The 25,227-nt window shown below is 46.6% G+C and overlaps 1 protein-coding gene across 2 annotated transcripts in view; it reads left to right on the forward strand.

Annotated features, from left to right (window-relative positions):
- The window catches only part of SKI (SKI proto-oncogene), a 101,144-nt gene that overhangs the window by 64,979 nt on the left and 10,938 nt on the right, over nt 1–25,227 (forward strand). For both annotated transcript variants that reach the window (XM_021529869.3, XM_021529870.3), the window contains 2 exons: nt 24,139–24,264; nt 24,713–24,828. In XM_021529869.3, coding sequence (XP_021385544.1) covers nt 24,139–24,264; nt 24,713–24,828 — 242 coding nt within the window. The remainder of the gene's footprint in view (nt 1–24,138; nt 24,265–24,712; nt 24,829–25,227) is intronic.

A 25,227-nucleotide genomic window follows, 5' to 3' on the forward strand; every position in this document is an offset into this window, starting at 1 on the left:
TGGATTGAAGCCCCGTCCCCCTGTGCTGGACCCTGCAAGGGAGACATGGAGGGCTGGAGCCCCAGGGCTGAGGGAACTCCTGTTTCCCGAGTTATTTTCAGTGTGAAAATACCTTGGTTTGTGTTTCAGTCCTGAGCAGCCCCTAGGTGGAATTTTCCTGCTGATATTGTGATGGTTCTGCAGGTGTCAGGGAAAGGGGCTCAGCCTGGAGAAAAGGAGGCTCAGGGGGGACCTTGGGGCTCTGCACAAGTCCCTGACAGGAGGGGACAGCCCCAGGTTGGGCTCTGCTCCAGGGAACAGGGACAGGAGGGGAGGCTCAGGTTGGACACCAGCAGGAGTTTCCCCATGGAAAGGGTGCCCAGACCTTGGCAGGGGCTGCCCAGGGAGGTTTGGAGTGCCCATCCCTGGAGATGTCCAAGGAAAGCCTGGACGTGGCACTCAGGACTCCGTGTGACAATGTGGACATTGGGCGCAGGTCGGACTCCGATCCTGGAGGCCTTTTCCACCCTAAATGATTCCATCATTCTGTGATTCACACTCCAGGACTGTGCAGTACCCAGAATTTGCCCTCTTGCTGTCGTGAGTAGCTGCTGAAGTCAGAAATGTTAGTGCTGTCACAGTTGGATGTGGTACATCTGTATGGAGCCTACAGCCTGTCAGTATTAGCATTCCATGGAAATGTGGCCAGCTGTCCTGAGGCAGTATCAGCTCTCAGGAGGAATGGTGTTTTAACATCCATAATGTTACTTTTCTGATTCTTGAGATGCTGTAGTTAGAAAATCAGCATACTGGGGATTTAGATATTTCTGATTTTCTCTATTGGTCTCCCAGAACTCTGAACTGGCTTGGGTTAAAAATGTTTTGTAGACCCCTTATGTATTTCATTACATTAAAGGTGGGAAAATGTCCAGCCAGTGATTGATGGGCTTTTGGAACTTGTTCAAGACCTTTTACTTTGCTGGGATAGAGAGGGTTCTTATCCTGGAATTGGATCCAACCTTCCTGTGCTGTAAGGCTCCTGCTGGCTTCCCACTGACTTTTCACTCCTAAATTTATAAAGAAAAGAGAGAGGGGAAAAGCAGCAAAAAGTAGAGCAAACCTGAAGTATTTCAGTTGATTCTGTGATGAGGATGAAATTTAAAATTTCAGAACAGACAAGTCTGTACTTCCTGCTTCCTTTTTCCCCCCTGTCTTGTTGCCCTGCTGGGGCTCCTGTGTTTGCTGAGATTTTCATCTGGAGCCAAAATCCAGCTGATCAGGTGAATGAAATACAAGCAGTCAGCATTAGAGGACAGGTCCTTCTGTGAAGTTTTCAGTAAAGTTAAAAAACTTCCCAAGTTCAGGATTTTTAAGGACCCTGATAAGCATTGAAAGCTAAGCCTGAATTGGGGCCTCATTGCAGGAAAAGGAGATGTGAGCATCCCTGAGGGAGCTTGGCACAGGTGTGTCCCAAAAGGAGCACATTTTCAACAGTGTAGCAAAAATGATGTAAAAACTCCTGATCTCTGTGCAGAAAGGGTTTGGAGAACTGACTTCGAAGGCAGGCCTGGTGCATCCTTAACGCTGGAGCAGCTTTCAAGCAGCTCTGTAATTTGGAATGTGAGTGACGTCAGTTCTTCTGGCCATCTGGTTAGAAAATCTAGTTGTAACTGAAAATATCCAGCCCTTTTTTCTCCATTGCTAGGTGGTGACTACACACTTATGTAATTTAACAGCTCAAATTCTTTTCCATTCTGGTGATCTCTTCATGAAGCCGTAGAGGGGAGGATGCTGCGGGGAGGAGATCAGGGTTTCTTCAGCTGAACACAGGGCTGGGGTTAGAAAATGGGATCCTGCTTGTTCTGGGGCTGTTTGCTGGGTGACCTTGGACAAGAACGTTCTCTTTTTTTCCCCTACCTCAGTTTCCCTTATTAAATAGTGATAATGACACTTCCTATCTCCCAGGCATTGTTAGGATCTAATGAGTCATGCTATGGAACACCCAGCAAGGCACAAGGTATTGTTATAATTACTGCCTGTGCTCTTCTGCTCAGTCCCTGCCTCCCCCCTCCCTCTTTTTCCCTGCTCTGCACATCCAAACATCCCATTTTAATGCTGTTCTTTAAATACCTGTCGAGCTGCACTGCTCCTCCTGCACAGGTTGTAACTGGATTATAAAATCGTATTGATGGAAAATATATATGAAAATGCACCCTGTGATAGTGCCTGAAAAAGAAAGGGAGCAGAGCTGTCAGCCATTTCCTAAAGCCTTTTTAATGGCAAAACTTGTAAGAGCCCAAGAGCAGGTTGTAAACCTAGAAACTGTAGGCATTGCCATGCAACCTAATGTTCAGATAAAACAATTCTTCCTTTTTTATTATTATTTACTCATTCCTAGTAAATAAATTTTCCAAGCAGAATAACAATGCTCTGTGATTCATTTTTGTTGAGCATTTCCTCCAATTCTTGATGAAAAAGTTAAATCTTTCTGTATTACTGATTTTTAATGCCAGCAGAGTCCTGGATCAAGCATCCCTTTAGTTCCCTCCCTTTCAGCAGTGACCATGAAAGAAGAGCTGGTATCACTGGGGACAGGAATGAGAGAGAATTTGCCAGGGATGAGCTGAAGTTTTAGCATGTAGGGGAAAAAAAAAAAATAAAAGGCTTTCTGCATATTCTTTATAGCTGCTCAGGTCATGCCTATTAAAATTCAACTTGGAACGGGAAGAACTACTCCAGTTTATTATTTCAAATGAGTGCATGAAGGGGAAAAACTAATGATAAATAAAATGGAAACTAACTTGCTCAGTGGAGGTAGGAACTGATGGCGTGGTCCCCTCTCCTTTTTTTTAAAACAAACATACTACTGCAGGTAAAATGGGGTTTGGATTTGCCTTACAGGAGCTACTTTGATAAAAGACTTTTAGCTCCTGTAAATACATAAATAGTGGTGAAGGGGAAGCTGAATCACTGAATGCAGAGCTGCCCTGGCCTTACAGGAATATATGTCTGGGCTTTATATTTGCTCCCTGACATATTTGCTTATGTGCCACCACTCCTGTACTCTTAGAAAATAAATTAGGAAATAAATCAGTTGTCAGTGAATAAATAACAGTGAAAAAAACCCTCCCAGCCTTAAGGAAGGCTGTGATAGGCAGGAAATGCTCTCATTTGTATAATATCAGAACCAGTCACTATACAATAATTTATTTTTTTTTCCCTGAAAGCTTTTCCACCTGTCATGCATAGCTGAAAACTTTAAATGACCGTTCAGCTGGCTCCAGCACCAGCTCTGGGAAACAGTAAATCTTTGTGTTGCATCTCCTGTTACAATGCACCATTTTGGTACATTAATACTGACTTGGAGTTCTAGAGCTTACATTTATTTTCTAAAGCACTAAAAGAATGATTTCATATTAGGGGAGGGGGGGAAGAGGAGTGGGAATTACTCAGTCGCTAGGTTTAATTGTTCTGAATCCTTCCAGTGCTTCATGAGAAAATGTACTGAGGAGATGTGCACTATAGTGGGAAATGTGATGGAAAGGTATAATTTGACCACCTACCAGTAGCAGCTGAAAAGCAATTCCAAGGGCTGCATGTCTATCAGGATTAATCACCGGCTCATTATTGAAAATCCCTTCGTGCTCACTCCTGAATCCTCCTTCAGGACGGGCTCCAGCTCAGCTCTTCCCTCCCTGGAGGGAGGCTGGAGCTCCAGCCCAGCTCTGTGCTGGGATTGCACAAGAGCACCTTTTGTTTGGTGCAGTTTTGGAGTTTTTTGCGGTGGAAATTGCCTTGGTGGAAGGGCAGGGCAGCCCCCCCAGAACAGCATCATCACTAGACAGTTTATGGCCCCCCTGTCTGGTCATTTACCTCCAGCTGAACTCTGCCGGTGGACGTGGCCAAGTATTTCATTTGGACAAGAAAAAAAGAGCATTATTGAAAGGGTCTGACCTTTCCATCACCCTGTTCTGTCGTCATGGTGCTTTTATAGCATTTCTCTCGACCAACCCCTTCCTTTTCTCAGCCACAGTAATTCCCCTCCTCCTGTGCCGTCCATCCTCCCTGGAGACTCGGTGGTTTCTCTCTGTTTCCACAGACACCTGCCCTGCTGCCCTCATCCCTGAGAGTCCTGGGGGCTCCTGGCAGAACTGAAATGATCAGCTCTGGTCCATCAGCAGAGCTGGGAGATGCTGGCTGAGGAGAGAGCCCAGGACAGGAGCCTTGGGACTGGATTTCCTCTTCTGCCCTGGCAAGAGGAGCCGAGGGATTTCATGGCACTTGTGCTCCTGGAGCATTTCTTTTCTAGGGAGAGTGGCTGTTCCTTTGTGGAGCAGGGAGTTCAGTGCCTTTCCTCTGAGCTGAAATCCATATGGAAGTGGGAAATAATCCCGTGGAGCCCCTGAGTGGTGGCTGTGCTGGAGCCCAAGGCTGTGGCACCGAGGGGATAATTTGGGTAGAGGGATCCGTGCTGGGCATGTGGGTGAGTGATGGAGACAGAACCTGTGGCCATGGGAAGTGCTCAGGGAATAGTCCAGCCTGGAAATGGGATTTCTGATTTTCCCTGAGTACATGCGAAACACCAACATTTGTGTAGGGGTAACACTGAAAATGGAAATTTATTGTATTTCAGTTTTATTTTCCTTACAGAAATTCCTGGCCAATCTAGAATTGTTTAAAATTACAGGTTTACAAAATATTGGGGAAGGTGGGGTTTGAATTTGTTTTGATAAACACAAAGTACCAAACTGCTCAAAGCCATTTTCTGGGGAAAATGGCTTTGGGGTGATAATTTACACTAAAGAGTTTTGGTTGCCACTGCATTCCTGGGATTATTCGATATTCTACATGGAAAAATTCCAGCTGTTCTACTTCAATGTATTATGCAGAGTTTTGGGGCCTTTTGATGTCTCCGTTGAGGTCACCAGGACTGTACTGCATAATTCCAGGTGATCCCTTCTACTGCTGCTGTTATTATTGGACATTCAGTGTTTACTATGGACATAACTTTTGGAGATTTTTCTTCTAGATGCAGCTACCTTCTACTGATTCTTAAATCTCACATGATTTTAGGGTGGCATCCAAACTTTACATGTCCCACAAGATTCAAGTCAGGCACAAATACTGATCATATATTTCTACTTCAAAACGTGGCAGAATACCATGGTATTTCAATGAAAGCATTGCACTTGTGCATTCCTTAGTCAAAGACTCATCTCTGTGTGCTTGGACAGGTAAAAACCTGTATTTCCCTCCAATTTCTAATGAACATTTCAATTCAGTAATATACAGCTGACAGTGCGCTTGGGCTGGAGTGAACTCACAGTTGTGTACGGGGTCTATTTGGACATTTGAAACATTTTTATTAAAAACCAAGTGTGATGCTGGAATCCTGAGGAAGGGTTAATGTAGTTCAGCCCCTCAGGTGAGACCTGGACAGGTGAGGTCTCACCCAGGTTGTGTTCCTGCTAGTTTTGTTTTGCACCTCTGCAAATTTTAATCTTTGTAGCGATCGCTGTGCCTGGCCATGGGGTTTGAGGAGGAGGAAGAGGGGAGGCAGAGCGCTGCCGGGCTCGTCCAGCCCCGTGTCGTGCTGCGACCAGCACGGGCTGCGAGCCAGGATTCCCTGGCTTCTCCAGATCCGGGGGCACGGAGCAGGGGGGCCCTGGCACGGCTGGGGAAGAGCCAGACAGAAACATTGATCTTCCCTTTAATGGGAGCTGACATCAGAGAGAGTGGAAGCAGGGAAAACTGCAACCTCAATGCTCCATGAGGAGATCTGTGGCATGGACTGTGGCCTCGCTCTCCTGAGATGAATTTGTGGGATCCTGTCGAGGGAACAACAAGTTGCTCAGTGTCCCACTAGGGCTGTGTGTACATTAGTCAGATCCTTGATGATTCCTGCAGAATTGTAACCTCCTCTTAATAATGCTGTCAATAAACCCATCAGAAAGGGTAAAATCACAGTCAAATGATTCAGGTTGAGTGGTTGGAGTGGCAAAACCCTTCCAAACAGTGTAACCTGAGTATGATGGCTCGGCCACCTTTACACAGGGATAACTTGCTTTATTTGTAATCTGCTTTTTGGGTGCAGTTTCAGGCATTTGCAAGTAAAACATCTTTGCCCACAAGAAGGGAGTTGCCTTTCACTCCTTCCTACCCTGAGGCTTTCTATATATGGGGACAAATGTTGCTTGGTTTCCTTGTGGGTCTGGACCAGATCACTTTTGTTCTACTGAAAAATGTAATCATTAAAAGAGAGCCATTCATTAAAATAATTCTTTAGGCTTGTTGTTTCATGTGGAGGAGAAAACACCACAAAAATAAATCTGACTTATGCATGAGGCATAAAAGTGTTGTCTAAGATGTTAACAGATCTCAGTCAGCTGACTGAGGGAGCTGGGAGAAAAGATGCTTAAATATTGCCCCTTTATAGAGGGACCAGTCTTGTTACAGGGGTTTTGAACAGGTCTTTGAGGATATTGAGACGTTCATTTCTCTGTGCAGAGTGTTGTCCATGAACCTGGATAAACCCAGGAATAGGTTACTGGTTGGCTGCAGCGTCAGTGCTAACTGATGGATTATCTGCAGGCTTTAAAGCATCTCCTTCAGGGTGAATTTCAGTCCAAAAGTGCCTTTAATTTGCCTGCAAGGGATTCTGTGGTGAACCCAATTCTAAATAACCATATTTTACATATCAGTGCTTGGGTTTGAGCTCAGCACATAGATTCGGTGTTGGAGAACATAATGAGCAGGAATTCATAGGGATGTGTGAGAGGTGTCAGGAAAAGGGGCAAAAAAAGAGCAACATTTGCAGAGTGTCCAGTTTTGGAGGATTTTATCATAGACTAACTAAAATCTTCTTTTGTGTTGAACTCCATGCCTTTATTTAGAAAGATTATCTGAGCCATTTTGAGTTGTTGGGAGTTTCCACAACTGTATCCTGCAACACTTCTCTGCAACTATTGGCAAGTTGCAGCCAAAGGTTTGGAAACTGAATGTTCAACACGTATGAGACATGAGCTGCACCTTGAATTGTTTCCCAGCTGGAATTCATGGTGTTCAACCCTATTAAAGAATTAGGAAAAGGAGGTTCTTTGGGGTTTGTTTGTTATGAAAACATCAGTCTTGTTTTTGTAGTGCTAGAAAATACCTAGCTCCTTTAGAAACTGTGATGCTGTTTTCATTTTTTAATGTTTCCATTTTATTTACCTAAAGCCATTCAAATAATGTCAGTGGCAGAGCCAGGAATAAAACCCAGTGCTGCTGACCTTCAGGCCTGTGTGACTCAGTCCTGCCCTAAAGCTGATGGACAGATTGTTCTCCACATGTCACAAGGGGGAGAAGGGGTTGTGCTCTTCTTTTATTTTAATATTTTTTTTCTGGGAAAACAAGGAAGAGTTATTGGAAATATCCATGAGGAAGGCATGTGCTCTTCCTATGGGCTGCAGTGACATGAAAGTAGGTAGAACCAGTGAGTTTTGCACAAACCCCAAGTCTGTGTCCTTAGATTTAAAGCACGTGTCTTCTTTGGGCTGTTGGCATTTATTTGTTCTATGTCCTCTCTCCCAGCAGTGCTTGAGGACAACTTCATCTCCCCTTGTTTTGGGTTTAGACTGATACGTAAACTAAATAAATTGGCTCCAAAATGAGTGAAGTTGAGGTTTGGGGGTTTGGGTGGGATTTTTGTCCAGCTTTGATTCTATTTTAAAAGGGGAAGAAAGCACAAACTAATGTGATGTCTTTCCCACCCATCTGAAGCTGCCTCAACTTGCATTCCACGTGGCTCCTGCTGGCTCTACAATGTCTGCTGCTGACAGCACATGATTTTAGTATCTAATTCTATTAGTCATGACCCAAATCAGCTTTAAAATGGTTAAACACATAGAAGAGGAGTAGGAGTAGAGTGTCAAGAATAGCTTGGAAGAAGATGTTATCCCACATACCAAGGAGCTGGTATCTCAAAGGTGTCACAGTGATGGAAATGAGGAGAGGGCTGAGCTGCCAAGTCGGCCTAACAAATAAATATTGACTCCCAGTGGAATGTGCACTTCTCCATTAATTCAAAATATCCCGTGGCACTCCTGGAGCAGAGCTACCACGGAGTTCTTGTGCTGCACCTTTGGGAACAAGTCCCATCCAGCCTGGTGGGGAACAGGAGCAGGAGCCAGAACCCAGCAGCCTTCATCCTCAGCTGCCGGGTGAGTCACTTGGCCTGTTCTTGTTGTGCAGGAGGAAGCTGGGATGGGGCTCATGGATCTGATGGCACAGCTCATTGGCTCTTCATGCAGGTCACGGTGTAAAATTAGGCCTCATTTCTGAACTAATTGTCACTAAAAAGGCATTTTTGGCCTTAATGTTTGGGTTGCTCTGGTTTACTCTGTGTAGAGCTGTGGAAATGCTGCTCCATTTACATTTTTTATAATCCTATTTCTCACCACTCCCAACATGCTATCGTGCTGTCTTTGGATGGATGAAAGGAACCACAGACCTACAAAGAAGCAAGTGGAAAACTGTAGGAAAGAATGTCAGGAGCACTGACAGGGTCTGAGGGAGCTGTGCTGGAAGTTTACAGTGGATGTGTTGGAGTGAAGGGAGTGTCAGCAAACCCACCTTCCAGGGTGTCTCGGTGGTGTTAATGCATTCACATTAACTGCAGCCCTTAATTCATTTGCATTTCTTCATTTCTTGGTACTTGCCAGGAGCTTCGCACCCTATCGAGAGGAAAGGTGACCCAGAAGGAGCAAAAATCCAGGATTTTTTAAAAGCATACATTTGCCAGAGATAGATACTGCTTCTCCTTGGATTTTAAAGGGGGAGAGCTCAGTTGGAGCTCAGTGTTGGAGCTCTCCCTTTAAGTCTTGTGGCTATAGCCCATGTTTTAATCACTACTTTGATCTGATTAAATCCTGAGCCACAGAGAAATCAGCTTAGAGAAACATGTCTCCTGTTGAAGCTGAGAGCAGCAGCAGTTCAGAAAACCAAGCCAAGCCAAGCCAAATACCATTTGAAAAAATTGGAAGTTTTAGGTCTCACCAAGAGTCTGTGGCGTGGTGAATCACTGGCACTGCTTTCCAGCAGGGTGCTCCAGTCTGCTCCTGAGGATGTCCAAACTCCCCTGTGGCTTCATCTCCTGTGCAAACACATCAAACCTGTCCCAAAAAGCAAACCTGGAATTGGTTGGGGTTTTATTCATGTGCCCTCTGCCTCTTAACAGCGTTGGGATCAGGTGTGTGTAGGATGGAGGACAGGGAGGAGTTACTGTGCCTTGCTTGGGAGTTGGTGATCAAATGAGTTTTAATCTTCTTTCAATCTGTCTGTCACCTTATTACACTCAATCTCCTTTCAAGATGTTGCTCAAATCCACATGTGGGTCTCTTTACCAAGATTATAACACAAGAAGTATCCCATTAAGCAATTCCGGTGGCACTCTACAACAATCCTTAGCCTGTGGATCAATATTAAAGTTGTATAGAGTAAAAAAGAGGGGAAACACCACTTAAAACAAGAAATGTGTTTTCTCTGATCTCAGATTTACCCTGTTATTACTCACAGTGCAGCTTTCAACAGGCTCTGTGTTCATCCCTACTGCTACAGGCAAGGAATATCTAACACTGACTGCTAATCTTAAATTAAATGTTTTATGTTTCACCTGATCTTTTGAGCCAGCAGGACTACAACAGTTTCATCCTAGAGGGAAGATCAAGACCTGTTTCTCTCTGAACTCACACGAAGTAGGAGTCAGGATATTGGTTAGAATAATTCTGTAAGAAAAGTCGGTTTCTTCTGTCTGTGCCTTTATCTGAAATTCCAAGGAAGCAGTGAAGTCCTTGTTTACACTTACAGCTCTACTAAGCCAGACCAGTTAGGCTCTACCATTGTGTAAGAATTGCCATTTTAAAGCTCTTCTGCAGTGGGATCAGGTTTGCAGCATTCCTGGGGCACAGCAGCCCTGGCTGCATCAGGGTTCAATGCCTTGCCCCAAGGTCATGCAAGGCTGCAGTGAGAGGCAGACAAGAATCATTTTTTATCTACTATGGTGGCCAAAATATTGGCAAACCAATTTTTTTTTTTTTTGCCATTTTTGTTCACTAAACTTTGTGAACTGTTAACAGACCCTGTTTTAGCCCTCTGGGTGCTACAAGCTCTCTTACACTCCATCAAACAGCAGTGTCTCCCTCCACTCCCCTCTGGAGCAGCATCCCTGGCTCAGGAAAAGCTGGGATCCTGACAGGTTTGTCCCAGTGTCCTGCAGTATGGCATTAGCTTTGTCCTGGGAGAGAAATTCAGCTGACAAAAGAAATTTCATAGGACTGAGTCTGTTCTGAGCTTTTTTCCTACCCCTTGCTAAAGCTGAAAGCCTTCCCCTGGGCAGCTGAAGGTATTGCAGACGTGCTGGGGAGCCAGGCACACAAACGGGGGGATGGAGGTGTCACTTTTCCTTTTAAATTGTGGAGCTGCAGGGGAGAAAAGGCCTGTCCAGACCCAGCCCCTGAGCTGCCCTGAGTGCAGCCAGCTATTCTGGGAAGGCAGCAGCTCACAAAAGCCATGAGAAAGGCAAGAAGACAGAGGGCCCCAACCCATTGTTTCCCCTCTTCATTCCAAATAATCGTGACTCCCGTGACCTCCTGGCTCCTTCCCTCCAACGAGGATTTGGGGACAGCTGCTGCCCTGAACAGCTGAGCCCAGCATTATCTGCCTGGATCCCTGCAGCTCCTTCCTCCCACTCCAGCAGAGCAGCAGTGGCAATGATCACCTTCTCTGCCACAAAATTAATCTGTACTCGTTAATGAAGGTTTGGGATTCTGTTTGCTGTTTCAAATGCCTGTTCTCTCCCTTCCCCTGAGATTTGCTGCTTTAGCCCCATTCCCTGTTCCATTTGCAGTTGTTGCTGTAGAGCTCAGCCTGTTTCTTGGGAAAGTTGGCTGAACTTGGCCTTGTTGAGAGCAGGATTGTGATTTTTGTCAGAGAGAGTTAAATCTGCAGCCTGGTTCAGTTCTTTTCCCTCCTAAATATAAGTTTTCTTCTTCTGCATGGAGGAACCTGCCTAAATTTCTTGGACAGTAATTCTCAAGCTATGTGTATGGAACAGCTTTGATGGCTGCAAAGGATTTTTGCCTTAATGTGTTTGAGGCCTTTGAAGCTTTTGGCTGTTGCACCACTTAAATTAGGTTTATATCTACCTAAAGGTGATAGTTTTTGTTTCCTTTAGTGGCTGGCAAAACTCTCCTTGAGGTGAGCTTTGATTTTCTCAGCCTCACTTGTGTTTAGGTGAAATGTCAACTTCCCTCTGCTTCAGGTTAAATGAACGCACAGACACTGTGTTTGTACCAGCAGGTTGGTGTGGCTTTCCTTGGGGAGACAAAAATCCACCCTGGCTGGAGTCATCCCTCCATCAAACCCATCTTGTCCCCTCCTCCTTGGTTTCTGGGCTTCATCACCTCCTCCTGCCATGCATGGAGAGAGGAGGGATTTTCAGCCAGCGAGTTACACTCTGTCCCACTGGGAAAGGGACCAGTGACATCCTTCACTGCTCTCTCCAGTGCAGCCCTCAGGCTTCCCCTGACACAGGTATATTCTGTTAAACCTTCAAGTTAACCTGCTTGGGTTTGTTTACTGCTCAATCTCAGAAAAACGGGACAGAGAGATCTGTAATGTGAGGTAAGTAAAGGCTTAGGGGTTGGGGCTGTTGGCACAGTGTCACAGTAATGCAGGCAATGAATTAAATTCTGTGCTTCTTTAGACATCCTTTAAAGCAAGTAAAGCTGTGGCAGTGTAAGAATGGTTAAATTGTCCTTATGGGGAACTGCAAAGATCAAAGCAAACCTTGGGATTACCCATCTCCCAGGACTGCATTGTTGTTGGATTCTTCACTGGGATGTGACCGATTGTGCTGAGTGATGAGTGACACTGGCATGGATGTTTTGCTTGGGATGTCACTGGTCCTTTTGGGAAGATGTCAGGACATTTTTCCACAGAGACATCTTCCTGGTGTTCATCCCTGTCTCTCAGTGCAGCCTGCTCTGGAATATGTGGTGCACACACAGATGGAGTGGCCCAGGAGTACCCAATGTCCTGCAGAGAGCAGCAGCACAGGACCTTGTGCCAAATCTGCCCTCTGGAATATGGCTGGGAGTTCTCTTCTTCCTCCCAGGAGCAAGGCAGCTTGTGCCTGACTGCAGATATCTGACATTTCTGTTGTCACCCCACAGATCTGAGCCCTCACCCATTTACCACAATTTCCTGCAAACTCAGCCTATGGTTATTAAGTCACTTCTGTGCACGATCCACCCTCACTTCAGCTCCTGGCATTAGACAGAGATTTCCTATCTCTGTTCTAGATGGATACACACCTCCTTCCCTGATTTGTTATTTATTTATCATTCCTTGTGTGCTTGGTGTATGAAAACAGCACTGAAATGCAGAACCTTTAGTGTCACGGAGCAGTGACGTTCTGCAGCTCCCACTGATGTGACAGCGTTTGCCCTCGTGCAGTCAGGGTCTGAGTCAGGCTTTTCCTTGACCTGAGACTTTTAGGTCAGGCTTTTACTGCCAATTTGTATCACTCCTGTGGCCAAAACACGTCACAGTCCTGCTCTGCCCAGGAGATGGAACAGCACAAACCTCTGCTGTCTGTAAGGTCTGGCTTCATCTGGGCTCAGCTGCTCACAATGGTTTTAATGTCCAGCACTTCTCAAAGCCTTGTGTGTGTCAGTCACTGCCTTAGAAAAGTTCAACCCAAGTGGGTTTGAGGCTTCCAAGTATCAGACAAAAGAAGAAAATCAAAAATGAGACCTGGAAGCCTGGAGTTGAGCTCTGTGTTGGTCCCCATGCTGGTTTTGGTGCAGTGTCAGTGTTGTGACAGGAGAATTCCATGGGCAGAAAGACAGAAAGAAAGACCTCGGACTGATACTTTGGAAATCTTGCTTACTGTGCATTTTGTAAGTTGGTTGTGTTGACAATAATAAGAAAAAAAGTCCACCCCATGGTTTAAGCACAGGAAAATTGGGGAAGGGATGTTGGCATTTAGAGCTCCAAATTTTCCCTCAGCCCCTTTCTTTGTGTTTCTGATCACGGGCTGCAGTCCAGGCTCCGTGGTGGTTTGTAATTAAACCCAAAGTTCTGTGGAGTTCTCGTTGCCTACCAGGTCAAACTGAATCTGGTTTCTATCATGGAATATTTCAGTTCAGTTACCCCTTGAGGAAGTGTGGGAACAGACAGGCCATTCATATTGAACAGATGACCTGGGCTTAAAAAAACCCTTTTTGTCTGTTAAGCTTATGGCTAAGATATTATGAAAACGGCTTAATAACGTGCCCTAACATTTATACCACACTATTTTCTTACTTTAATTTTCCAGGCAATTAAAAATAATTGAAAGTTACTGCCAAACCCCCTGAAGATATACTTTTTCTTTCAAATGAGCTTATTTTCATACTTGTGAGGTCACCAGATATTTATTTGACCATCTTTATAGGGGTCAGGCCCGTTACACACACAGAATGGGGATGTGGAATAGAACTTGCATTGTAACCCCAAAGTGAGAAGTGAGAGCCAAGTCGTGAGGGGCCGTGTTTATTGCTGGGGCACCACAAACAGGACTTGTGCATCCACCAACCCCGGCCTAAATTCTGCAGTCCAGCACTAAAAATCTGTGTTTCAAGCCTGGTAATTCTGAATAGAGGCAAACAGAGCTTTGAGTGCTTGGTGAGGATGAGCCGGGGCCGGGCAGTGCCTTGGGGGGTTCTCAGTAGAAGGGTTTGGTCTGGGGGGCTCTGGGCACTCTGAGCCCCCACATTGTCCCTGTGGCCACGGGAGGGGCTGCAGTGGGGAGGGAAAGCAGGAGTTTTGTTGGTGGATGTGGAGTGTGCACAGTGAAACCTCCCTCTCTGCTCTCCTATTAATAGAGTTGTAGCAGACACAACCCATGTGGCTGTGCAGTCACGCTGCTCTCAATATTGCTCAGCCAGTTCTCCCCTAAAGGCTTAAAATCTATCGTGTTATACAAGAACTGAAAGCCTTCTTGGAGTGTCCCAGATTTCCCCCTCCTGCCCATCCTATTCCCCTTCCATTTTTCCCTTCAAATTATCTTTTGCTGCTTCATCTGATGTTACACAAATTTTCTGAAATGTTACGTCTTTCTCTCTCCATATTCACACACGTGGGGCATTTCCTCTTACCTTTAGTCAAAAAGTGAGTTTATTTTGGGAAAAAAGAGAAACAGGTGAGCTTTTTGTCAAAATCCTGTCTATTGGACAAGACGATTTGCTGAAGGCTTCTTCTGCAGTGATGGTGTTCATGTTGCACACCCCAGTGTAGGGGATAATATTTTTACAGAATATCCTGACCTGGAAGGGACCCAAAAAGATCATCCAAGTCCAACTGCTGGCCCTGTCTAGGACACCCCAGCAATCCCACCAGGTGATTTTGCTCAGTTATTATTTTTTGGTAACTGTTGGAAGTGTTTCTCAAGGTGACCAAGCCTTCTGAAGGATAAAAATCCTTTCCTGATCGAATAAATCCGGTGTTGTGGCTAAAATTAATTCTGATTAGACAAATCACTCACTGGAACATGGAAGGTTCCTCCAAAGCAAACCCTTCCTGACACAGCAGAGCTGGCTTTGGCAGAAAGAGCAAACTCCAGGGCCCTCCCTTCTCCATTCCTCCTCCTCCTCCTCCTCCTCCTCCTTCCTCCCCTCTTAAACCACCCCTAACCCCCCTTAACTCCATGTCTGGTGGAAAGAGCATGTGATGCTTATTTCTAAAGGCAGCAAAATAAGCTTTGGAAGTCTAAGACTGTAATTGGTTGTCTGCCTTTATCCTGGGAGCTCTGGGGAGGTTCAGGGGTAATAATTGTTACTTAAAGTAGATGAGCTTCTTGTGGCTTTCCTGAACTGAGCGCCGTGGCTGGCTGCTGCTTGGGGAAGCATCTGCCTGTCTGCAGCTTTCAAAACATTTTGTAAGCAAAGAATTGAGGTTTTGCCTCTCTTCTGTGGATGGAGAAGTTGCTCTGTGGGTTCTTGCAGTGCTTGACTGAAAACTGAGTTCCCTTGGAGAATATTAGATTTGCTCAGTAACTTGAAGCCCTTGGCACCTAAAATGTCTATAACTATATGGTTACTCCTCTTGTTGGGTCATCTTCTGATAGAAGGACCCAAGGTGTGAGTTTTTAGCTATCTGAGGCCTTGCTCTGGTTTTGTTTTTTCCACTGGGACTGGGGGTTTTCCATGGCACTGACTTGTAACCTTAACAGGATTTGTAACTATTAATCCATGGCCAATGTATTGACTTTCACTGATGTTTATGCAAAGCAGTCTTGGGTTTAAAAACGCTGTTGGGTGCTGGGGGGAGCAGATAATTCAGATTCTGTGGTGATGTTCCAGTGACTTTGTGAAGGTGTTGGGGGTAATTGCAGTTGTTTCCCTACACCTCTTTGTGCTTGGGCTCCAAAGCAGAGCCTGGCTCTGTGTCCTGTCCTTCCACACACACTGCATCCCCCAGAATACTCTGAAGCTTTCCCTGTGGTCATCTCAAATAAATGAAATTCAATGAGAAATAAATGTAGGACAGTGCTGCCTTCCTGCAGCCTAAGGATCCCAATTGTTTTGTTCAGTTTTTATTCTGTATGACCAAAAAGCAACCCTGCAGCCAGCCAGATGTGCTGCTAAAATGCATTTTCCTGCAGTGGGAGGCTGAGGGTGCAGAGCAGGAGCTGTGTAAATAATCCAGGTGAGTGTGGGCCCAGTGCAGACAGTGGGGGCTGTGCTGGCCGTGCTCCACTGGCTCTTCAGCCTTTGGGTAATCACTGGGGATGTCCTCAGGCTCTTGTCCCAGCTTAGGCTGACAAAGGTGCTGTCCCTTGCCCTCACCAGCAATGTCACACTCACACACAGTGCCAGGCCAGGAGAGCCAGCCTGGCACAAATACCAGATTAGGGGCTGGGAGGGTGAGTGGGGTGAGGGCTGACAGTGAATTCTTCACTGGACAGGGGGAATTGTTCAGTCAAGGCTGGTTACTGACTTGGCTTTTTCTGTGCTGTTGCTTTTCCTCACAGAATTCAAAAGGTTGGGTGCTGGTGGCTGCTCAGGGGCAGGTTCTGTGCCCCAGGGAGCTCTGCACAGGAGCTGGGGACACCCAAGTCAGGATACGCTGGGGCTTGGCATCTCCATCCCCAGGTACCACAGAGGAGTTTGACAAAAGAGATCAAAAGCCCATCAGTTTGATCAGTTTTAGAGCTCCCTCTCTCCTTTCTTGGCTTCCTAAACCGTGCTGGAGTTAGTGGAAGTCACAAGGGGAATACTCGTCCTTTTATGTAACGTTGGAGACCAAACGGAGGTTCTTGGCTGGCAGAGTGGACATGTCTCCACAATCCAGGAGCAGATGCTGGGAGAGCTTGGAGCTGGGACTTGAGTCAGCTACAGCAACAGAGCCTGGTTGCATTGCAGAGAAAATGTGAGGAGAAAGTTTTATTCACAAAGGGCTTTTTAATTCCCAGAGCTGTGACCCCACAAACTGGGCAAAGCAGGTCTGCCCGCAGAGGAAATTCTGCTTTTCTTTGCTGAACACTTCCCTGCCCTTGGTTGTTTCCCAGTGCCAGAAGTGCTCCCTGTTTTCCTGGGACAGCCCTGCCTGTGTGTGCAGATCCCTGAACACGTTTCCCTGCCTTGGTCACTCTCCTTCCCCTGCTCCTGACGGGGCATCCCAGACTTGGCAGGAGCTGCTGCCAAGGAAAACAGGCAGAGGAAAGGGGCCATGCCCTGTGCTCAGCCCCTCTGCCCTGCCCTGGGCTCCAGCCCTGGCTCTGCTCAGCCAGGGGAGGGGCGAGCTGAGCTGTTTTGTTTTGATTCAAACCACAGGGCAGGGAATTCTGTGCAAGCTGTAGCTTTTCGTTTCCACTGGAAAGGCAAAACAGACTCTTAGCCAGTGGAAAAGAGGCTTCCAGGTGCATCAGCCAAGAGGGAAAGGCAAGCACATCGTGTAACAAATGATCAGCTCTTTGCAGAGGCTTCTTTACCAAAAAAAAAATCAACAAATCAGGGGTGCTTCAGTGGAGGCATTTAACACTGAGGTTGAGGTAGCCATATTCACACATGGCTTTTTCTTTTTTTCTGGCTTATTTCAGTGTTCCCATCTGGGCAGAGGGTATCACCCCACGATGGGTTTGTGCTCTGCCCATTGCAGAGGGATTTCTGGAGGAATCAAAATCACTCTGAATGGGAAATACTGATTTTGTGAGCAACTGCTAAAGGTTCCTAGAATTTTGGGACCAAGAGAATGGCTATTAAGAAGTCATTATTTGTAGAAGATTTGAAAAGTTGTATGGATTTATAGATCCATATTTATATCAAAGACTAATTCCATGTGATGGATGTAGCAGGAATTTTATTTTTTATAAATTAAAAGCATAATTATAGAGATAAGGCATTAAACAGCCAGGTGAGCTGGCTGAGCATTTTTTATCAGTGCAGGTTTCCAGGTAGAATCTTCATCATGTCCAAGCTTTGTGGAACTTGGGAAAAAGTTCCCAAATTACAATAAAGTTCCCAGTGGCCCAAAGAATCCCAGCAGCTTTACCAGTGGGTGAGAAATGGAAAAGATTTGCCTTTGCTCCCTGCATGTCAGGCTGAAGTCTGTGGCTCTGGGTTTGCTGCAGCACAGCCTGCTAGAAATGCCTTGTGTTTGCTCCCAAGGATAAGTGCAATCAGCAGATGTCATCTGGCCTAATTTTTGTGCTAAAGGAATAAAAGGAAAGAAATGTTGAGACAGGAGAGAAAACTTCTTTCTTTCTTTCTTTCTTTCTTTCTTTCTTTCTTTCTTTCTTTCTTTCTTTCTTTCTTTCTTTCTTTCTTTCTTTCTTTCTTTCTTTCTTTCTTTCTTTCTTTCTTTCTTTCTTTCTTTCTTTCTTTCTTTCTTTCTTTCTTTCTTTCTTTCTTTCTTTCTTTCTTTCTTTCTTTCTTTCTTTCTTTCTTTTTCTTTCTTTCTTTCTTTCTTTCTTTCTTTCTTTTTCTTCTGTGCTAGCCAAGAAGCTTTGAAAATGGATGATGACTTATGCCAGGGGCTATGTAGAGTGTTCTAGAAAATAATTTAAATTTGCCTTTACAAAATGAATTCATCAAAAGGTACTTGCAGGACTTTGCTTTAAACTGTGATGCTGTCTGAAATAAAACAGCCCAGTCCCTTTTCACTTCTGCTGTTGCAAATTTTGGAGATGTTTCCATAGAAATTAAAGATTTTTGCACAGGTTTGAGGAAAAACTCAGTTCCCAGTTCTTTTAGGTGAACTTCCCATGCTGCCAACATGACCAAAACATCTTCTCTTTACATCCAGTTCTTCCTGCTGGGAAGGTGTGTTTGCATGGAAAAATCAGCCCTTTGCACAGCCTGGAGCCCCCTCTGAGGGGACACAAAGAGCAGGGCAGTGCAGGAGGGATTTTTCCACAGCTCCTTCCCTGCCTGTGCCTGGCAGTTGAGGGTGGTGGAGATTCCCCCTGGTCACCCCTTGGGGACAAACTAGCAGCCAGCGTGTGCTGTGGAGGCAGGAATAGAAAGCAAATACTTCCCGTAATCACACGTCCCAAAATGACAGGGGAAAATGAGTCCTTGTGCTTCCACCAGAGCAGTAAAAAAATGGGAAGATGGAAAGTCTGGATTCCTGCCCAATGAAACCAAAATTGTAAAAAAAAAAAAAAAAAAAAAAAAAAAAAAGGAAAGAAAAATAAAAGAAATGCTACATACGCTCCCTGGAACTGACACTGCAGTGTGGTAGGTTTTTTCTCTTTTAAATATCTACAGTAGACAAGCAGTAAATCTTCTTACAGATCCGTGGCACAGCTTTATTTTTAGCTTTTTTTATTATGGAGACAACCCTCCCCAGCTTTCAATCTGTACCTGAATATATTTATTCCTCTAATCCACGTGAAAGTGCAGTCCTTACAAAGACCTCTTAATACCTTATTAATCACTTCTGGAGCACGTCACAAAGAAGCTTTAGGAAGAAGTGTTCTGGCCATGGGCAACGTGCTCCTGGAGGCTTAAAGGATGTGGATAAAGGGCCCTTTTCCCACATGGAAGAAATCTCCACTGGGCATTTTTAAATTTGATTTTAACTGAAATCTGAAAGAATCTGTCAGAGCCCTCTCCCTTCTCATGTGGTTCAGTCTGTTCTTAGAGACACTCAGGCCTGTGAGTCGTGAGAGCAGCACGTGGAAAATTCCAAGCTCAGTTCCCAGGTGTGGGAATTGTGGTCTTGGTAACCTCCAGAAGCAGATTTGAATCCTTGTCACTGGTCAAGGTACATTCCTTCTGAATGCCATTTTACACAACTGGGGAACTTCTTCATCCCTGTGCCAGCAGGAGCCTGAAAAACATGTCCAGGGTGCTCCTGGAGGAGGAGTGGCCACTCACTGGGCTTAAAATAAACCTCTGCATCCTTCTGTTCCAAGTAAAAGCAGGAGATAAATGTCATGGCAGCTTTTCAAAATGGGTCAGTGGTGTTACCCATTTTCTGTCTGCTGCTCAGCTGGGTGCGAGCGGACCGTGGTCACACAAGAGAACCAGGAAAGCCACCCAGAACACCCTGGAAATTCTCTTTCTCGCTTCCACTTGCATTTCTCAACGTGCCCTCCGTGGAGCAGGGACAGGGCTCAGCCACTGATTGCTCCCGCTTGGTTTATACAGCTATTTTCTGGAGTTAGAGCGCCATGAGCTGCAGAGGTTGGCAGCTGCTCGGGTGGCAGGGGTGCTCCCTGTGGGCTCTGCTGCTCGCTGTGGCTTTGCCCCGCCGTGTCTGGCCCCAGCAGATCCTCCCTGGCTTTGCCCAGCCCAGCCCTGCCAGCAGCGGCCGCGGGACCCCGGTGGGACAGGGAGCTGCACCGTGCTCGGCGTGTAACTTCAGGGTGAGAATGGGCAGCAGCCTGACAGGGTGACAGGACGCTGTAGATTTACAGCCCAGTTTTTATTTTCTCTGTTTATCCCTGCTTTTCCAGCTGAGGGTTTTCCGGCCGAATGGTTTCTGATTCACACCTGCCTTAAGGATACAAAACGGAATTCTTCAGCCTCGCAGTATTTTGCCAATTAACTTTTTCAAGAATGCAGATTTCTCTGCGTTGGGATAACTCAGTAGCTTTGGGGACATTAAAACTTTTATTTCTAAAGATGCCACATGATGTGCCAGGATTGCTGCTAGGCTGGGGCCCACATTTCCCATCCCTGTTCTGAAGGAGCAGACGAGGCCAAGGGATGGATTCCCCAGTGGAAGCAGCACAGAAATGCAGACACACCTGGCTGGGAAGGATGACCAGCTCAGATAAACCTCTGCCACTGCTCTGTTTTACCAGATCTCTGTCTTTAACCAGGTTTTGGGATTTATTGCCCAACTCAGACCCAGTTTGGGGAGATTTTAGCAGCAGAGAGTAGGCAAGGATTTGGGCATGGGCTGATTTTTGAAGGTACATATCCAAGCTAAAAATTCACAGGCATGGAGGCCTCCTAAGTGTTTTCCATTTGTTGATGTTTTCATTCTTAACAAGGCCAAACCAGCCCAGTTTTCAGTACCACGTGTTGTGGGTTTGGGGCAGAGTAGCAAAGGATGAGGAGGGAGCAAAAGCCTTTGCTCAGTCCAGGTGTGTGACACTGGGATACAGCAGGGAAAAAAAGTGAATTATTCAGGAAATGTATTTTGGTAGATACTTGGGCACCAAGAATCTTACCTATGAGCACTCCCACATCTTAAAATATGAGATTTTATTCTGGGCTAATTTTCCATTGCAAAAGGTGTTGTTGAGGTGCCTGACTTGCAACTGCTGGTTCTGCTCCTGGTACTGAGCTCCAGGGAAGGTTTGTCTTCCTGAGAAGGAGAGGGTCAAAAATTCTTTCCACTGGTCTCGGTTTGTTACTATAATATTTAATTGAAGTAGAAAATTTGATCTGACATGTCAAATGTGGCCCTGGCTGGCTGCAGGCCAAGCTGAGGCGCCTAATTTCGGTTTGCCTTAAAATGGCTGGCAAAGTTCACAGGCCCAAATTTCCCTTTGGAATGTACCTCTGAAATCTTTTTTTAGTGACTGTATAAATCTTTCTGTATCTATTTTTCCCTAAAATTTGTTTCAGAAACCAACAGTCCCAAAGCTTAAGTAAATGTTTCACATAAGCATTTCTGGGCCCACTTTGTGTCCTGAAGTTTCTTCCATCTGTGGATTGGAGAAAATGTTTATTAACAAGTGGCTGTGTCCAGCACAAAGCCCATTTGACAGCAGATTATTAAGTTGCCTCCAATGGAAATAGAAATGAATAGGAAATAAGGAAATATTTATTTCAGTCTTCTCAAGTTTTTGTTAGAGTGTTTCATAAATCGTTCATGAAGATGGTAAGAAAGCTAGATTGGATTTTCAGTATTTCTTTTGCAACTTGGTGTGTGTTTCATTATTTGGCACAGAGGAAAACATGGAATCAAATCATCCCCATTGGAAGCAGCACCAAGGTTTGTTGGCTGCTGTGGCTGGGCTGGAAGTGTCAGAGTGGGGTATCTTGGTGCCTGGAATCTGTCCTGGAGTGGGATGTAATGGCTGAGTCACATGGAGAGGAGATCTGGTGCTCAGTGTCTGTCTTGTTCCACATCTGAGTCTCTTCCTGTAGTAGAAACTACTGGAATTGTTGCATTTTCGTGTTGTTAAGGTGAAACCTAAATCCAAGGTGGTTTTTTAAAAGCATCTACCAAGAGGCAATTCCTGCCTTAAGCAGCAGATGATCTGTGGAACCCAGGTGGGACAGGGATGGAGAGACTGGAGGAGTTAGCACAGCAGCTCCCAAAGCAGCCCTGGGTGCCCTGAAGTGCTGCCCCAGCCAGGCAGCTCTGGGTTCTCAGGGTAGGAAAACCTGTGGGCTCTGCTCAGCACCTCCTTCTTTGCCCCTTCCCATCCCTCTGAGGGAGGACAGCTCTGTTTTCCCCTGTGTACACACCTCCTTTGCTGCTTTTTTCCAGCTGCACCCCAAGTTTCCAGATCAGCACAGGCTTCTGGGCATGGAAGTGAAGCAGCATTTCCCAGGTTCTGTGCTCAGACCCTCCTGGTCCTTGGGCTTGAATGCAAAAGAAGGGGGACAGCAGAGAAAGATTGAGAGAATTCCTTTAAAAATGCAAACGAGATCGTTCTGTTGAAACATCTCCCCCCAGCCTTTCTGGGGCTGTCCCTGCTCCCCGTTTCCAGAGCTGGGGGTGCTGGGGCTGCTCTGGGCCCCTTCCTGGGACAGAATGTTCAGGACAGACGGACGGACGGACGGGGGGAGGGACGGGCTCCATGCTGAGTCTTGCCACCTGTTGCTTTTCCATTCCAAGCCCCCCTTCCTCCCACCCTGCAGGCCGAGCTCCCCTCCCCACTCAGCTCCCCATCCCCAGTGGATAGGGCTGGGATCAGGAGTCACTTGCCAAATGCCTTTCCCGTGCTGTCACTAATTCTGCACAGGCAGCATCTCCGAGAGCAAAAACAAATCTTTTCCAGTGCATTGTCCTGTGTTTTCTAGAGAAGGGCTCAGGAATGCCTTTTCCTAGTTGGGTCTGAGGGGAGGGTGCCTGGCCGGGCAGGAGGCAGCCCTGGGGAAGCCTGAAGCTGTGCCCAAAGAATCTGCTGCAAATCCCATGGAGCTGGAATTTGGCACTGGCATGGGCTAATTTTGTCCTGGGGGTTACACACACACACACCCCCACCCCTCCCATCTCATCCTCCTTCATCTGCTACGTATGGAAAGCTGCCTGAGCTCTCCAGTGCCAGGGAATGTTGTGCTGAGCCCTCCAGGCTTGGCTTGGTGACGTGGCTGGGCACTCTGGGCTGTGAGGGCAGCAAGGGGGTGCTGCCAGACGGGCTGGCATGGGCTGGAGAATCATCTGCCCTGCTCCCATAGGAGCAGCAGGCTCTGCATGGATGTGAGGCTGTAATTTCCTCCTGATCAGGGTGCTAAGGGGGTGCAGTTAGAGAGCTCTTGGGTAGAGAGTCCAGGAAAGGGCACTTGGACAATTCTGCAGGTGCTTTTCAGGTAAATAATTTAAATCACAGTGCTCAGGGTTCAGTATCACCTGGAGAAGCAGCCTCTGAGTTCCCAGCTGAAGATGCCTTGAGGGGACTGATTTTCAGAGCACAGGACACTGGTAAATGAGACCCTTCCTGTCACTGGGAGGGACACCTGGGCTGGAGCATTTCAGGCTCCCAGGATATTGCCAGCCCCAGGTTCTGCAGACACACCTGGATCAATGCTTGTTTGCCCACCAAAATCACGGTGAAGTGAAAGGATGAAACAAATGAATGCAGAGATGAGCAATTATTAATTACTGCAGTGTGGTTCTGCCACCCTTCTGGGAGCCAGGCTGAGTGGCAATGGGGAAAGGTGGAGAGTTCAGAACTGCAAAAAGGAGCAGAAACAGGGTGGGATGTTTCTTTTATTGTTTCTGGTCATGATGCAGCACAAGGTCCAGAACCTTCTCCCTCCCTGCTGTGAGAGGTGTTTGTACTGGCAGGCCTTCAAGCTGGTATCCCCAGTGCACCAGTTAAACCAGTAGTTACCAATTTTTTTGCAAGCCACGCTGGGACTATAGGAATTTTATTCCTTCACAGTGTTGAAGGAAAGGGATTTTGCTTGCCAAAGGGCTTTCTTATGCTTGAGGATGATTTATGGGCCAAGCTGAGCCACTTGTGGAAAAGGCAAAGCAGCTCTTGGCAGCACCCCCAGAATCCACTGCAGCTGTGGGGTAGTGAAGTCATCGGCATAACAACCACTGCAAACAGAATAACAAAGTCTGTTCTGTTCTCGTTTAAAATAATCTTTCCAGTTCAGCAACCACATTAAACTTACCTTGCTGCATGCAAAAATCATAAAAGGCTGATAGTTCTCTTCAGCTTGGAGCGAGTGTCTCCCTTTGATCAGTGCCCATCTCTCCTGTGCCATGCACACTTGACCCGAGTGTCTCCCATGAAGGAGTGAAGTGTGTTATGTCACAGTCTGTGTCTGCCCCTTGTTTGCACTCCTTTGTTTGGCCTTACATTTGAAAAAAAAAAGAAAAATACCCAGAGTTTCTTCCTTCTAAATAACAAAATTTCCTTCTGCCTTATAACTTGTTTCTAAGCTGACTGCAAAATGAGGAATCTGACTTTGATTTTTCCTGCCTTTGTTTCAGGTCTCTTCAGATCCTCCTGCTTCCAAAAAGCCCAAAGTAGATGACTCTGCTTCCCAATCTCCAGCTTCTACTGAGAAGGAAAAACAGTCCAGTTGGTTACGGTCCTTATCCAGTTCATCTAATAAGGTGATTGTTGAATATTTTGTAATCAAGAGAGATCAAATTGGCACAAAGCATCACTTTACTGAGACCAGAGGAGAAAATGAGGGAAAGAATATGCCCAGGGTTTCTAAATTAGTAACATTTCTATCCTTTTCCTAGTCAGCATTGAGCTACACATTCCCCCCAGATTCCTTGTCACCCTCCAGTGCTCACTGACCTGGATTGTGACAGGGAAGTGAGGAATTCCCTTGTGCCTTTGAGGTGTGGGAATCCTGCAAGGCTCAGGAGCTGTTTGTGATCCCCACAAACTACACCGAGCTCGTTGGCCAGCAAAACCCACGAGTGCCGGTGGAACCCCTGAGCAAGGGGGCCGTGGCAGTGGGGAGCAGCTGTGGGGCTGACTGAGGTCCCCTCTGTGGGGACCGATGGCACCGGAGGTTGTGGGGTCACTCACGTCCTGCCCTGTCCCCAGAGCATCGGCTGCGTGCACCCCCGGCAGCGCCTCTCCGCCTTCCGGCCCTGGTCCCCCGCCGTGTCTGCCAGCGAGAAGGAGCTCTCCAGCCACCTGCCCGCCCTCATCCGGGACAGGTAAGGACACGGGGACGGGCTGGGGGGTGCCAGTGCCTCTGCCTTTGTCCCCGTGCTCCCTCGGAGCGTTTGCAGCTGCAGGGGTTTAGTTTGCAGAAAGGAAACACCACAAGTGTTGCTGGTTAATGTGGGAAGGGGATTTAAAGGTGACACGTGCCATAGAAGTGTCAGGTGGAGGATGCTGTGAAGGGGTGGTCAGCTTGGGGGCAGTCACTGAAGGTCCTGGCAAGATGGAGCTCCTGTCCTGGGGCAGTGGTCAGGGAGATGCAGCCATTCCCAGGCCCCTGTCCGTGGTACCAGCTCCAGGCTCCCAGCACAGCTCCATCCTCCCCCTCCCCACGTGCCAGGAAGGCTGAAGGGCAGCAGAGATTTCCCCAAACCCTCTGTGTGCCCTGGCCC

The sequence above is a fragment of the Lonchura striata genome, chromosome 24, assembly GCF_046129695.1.
Source record: "Lonchura striata isolate bLonStr1 chromosome 24, bLonStr1.mat, whole genome shotgun sequence".
Lineage (NCBI taxonomy): Eukaryota > Metazoa > Chordata > Aves > Passeriformes > Estrildidae > Lonchura > Lonchura striata.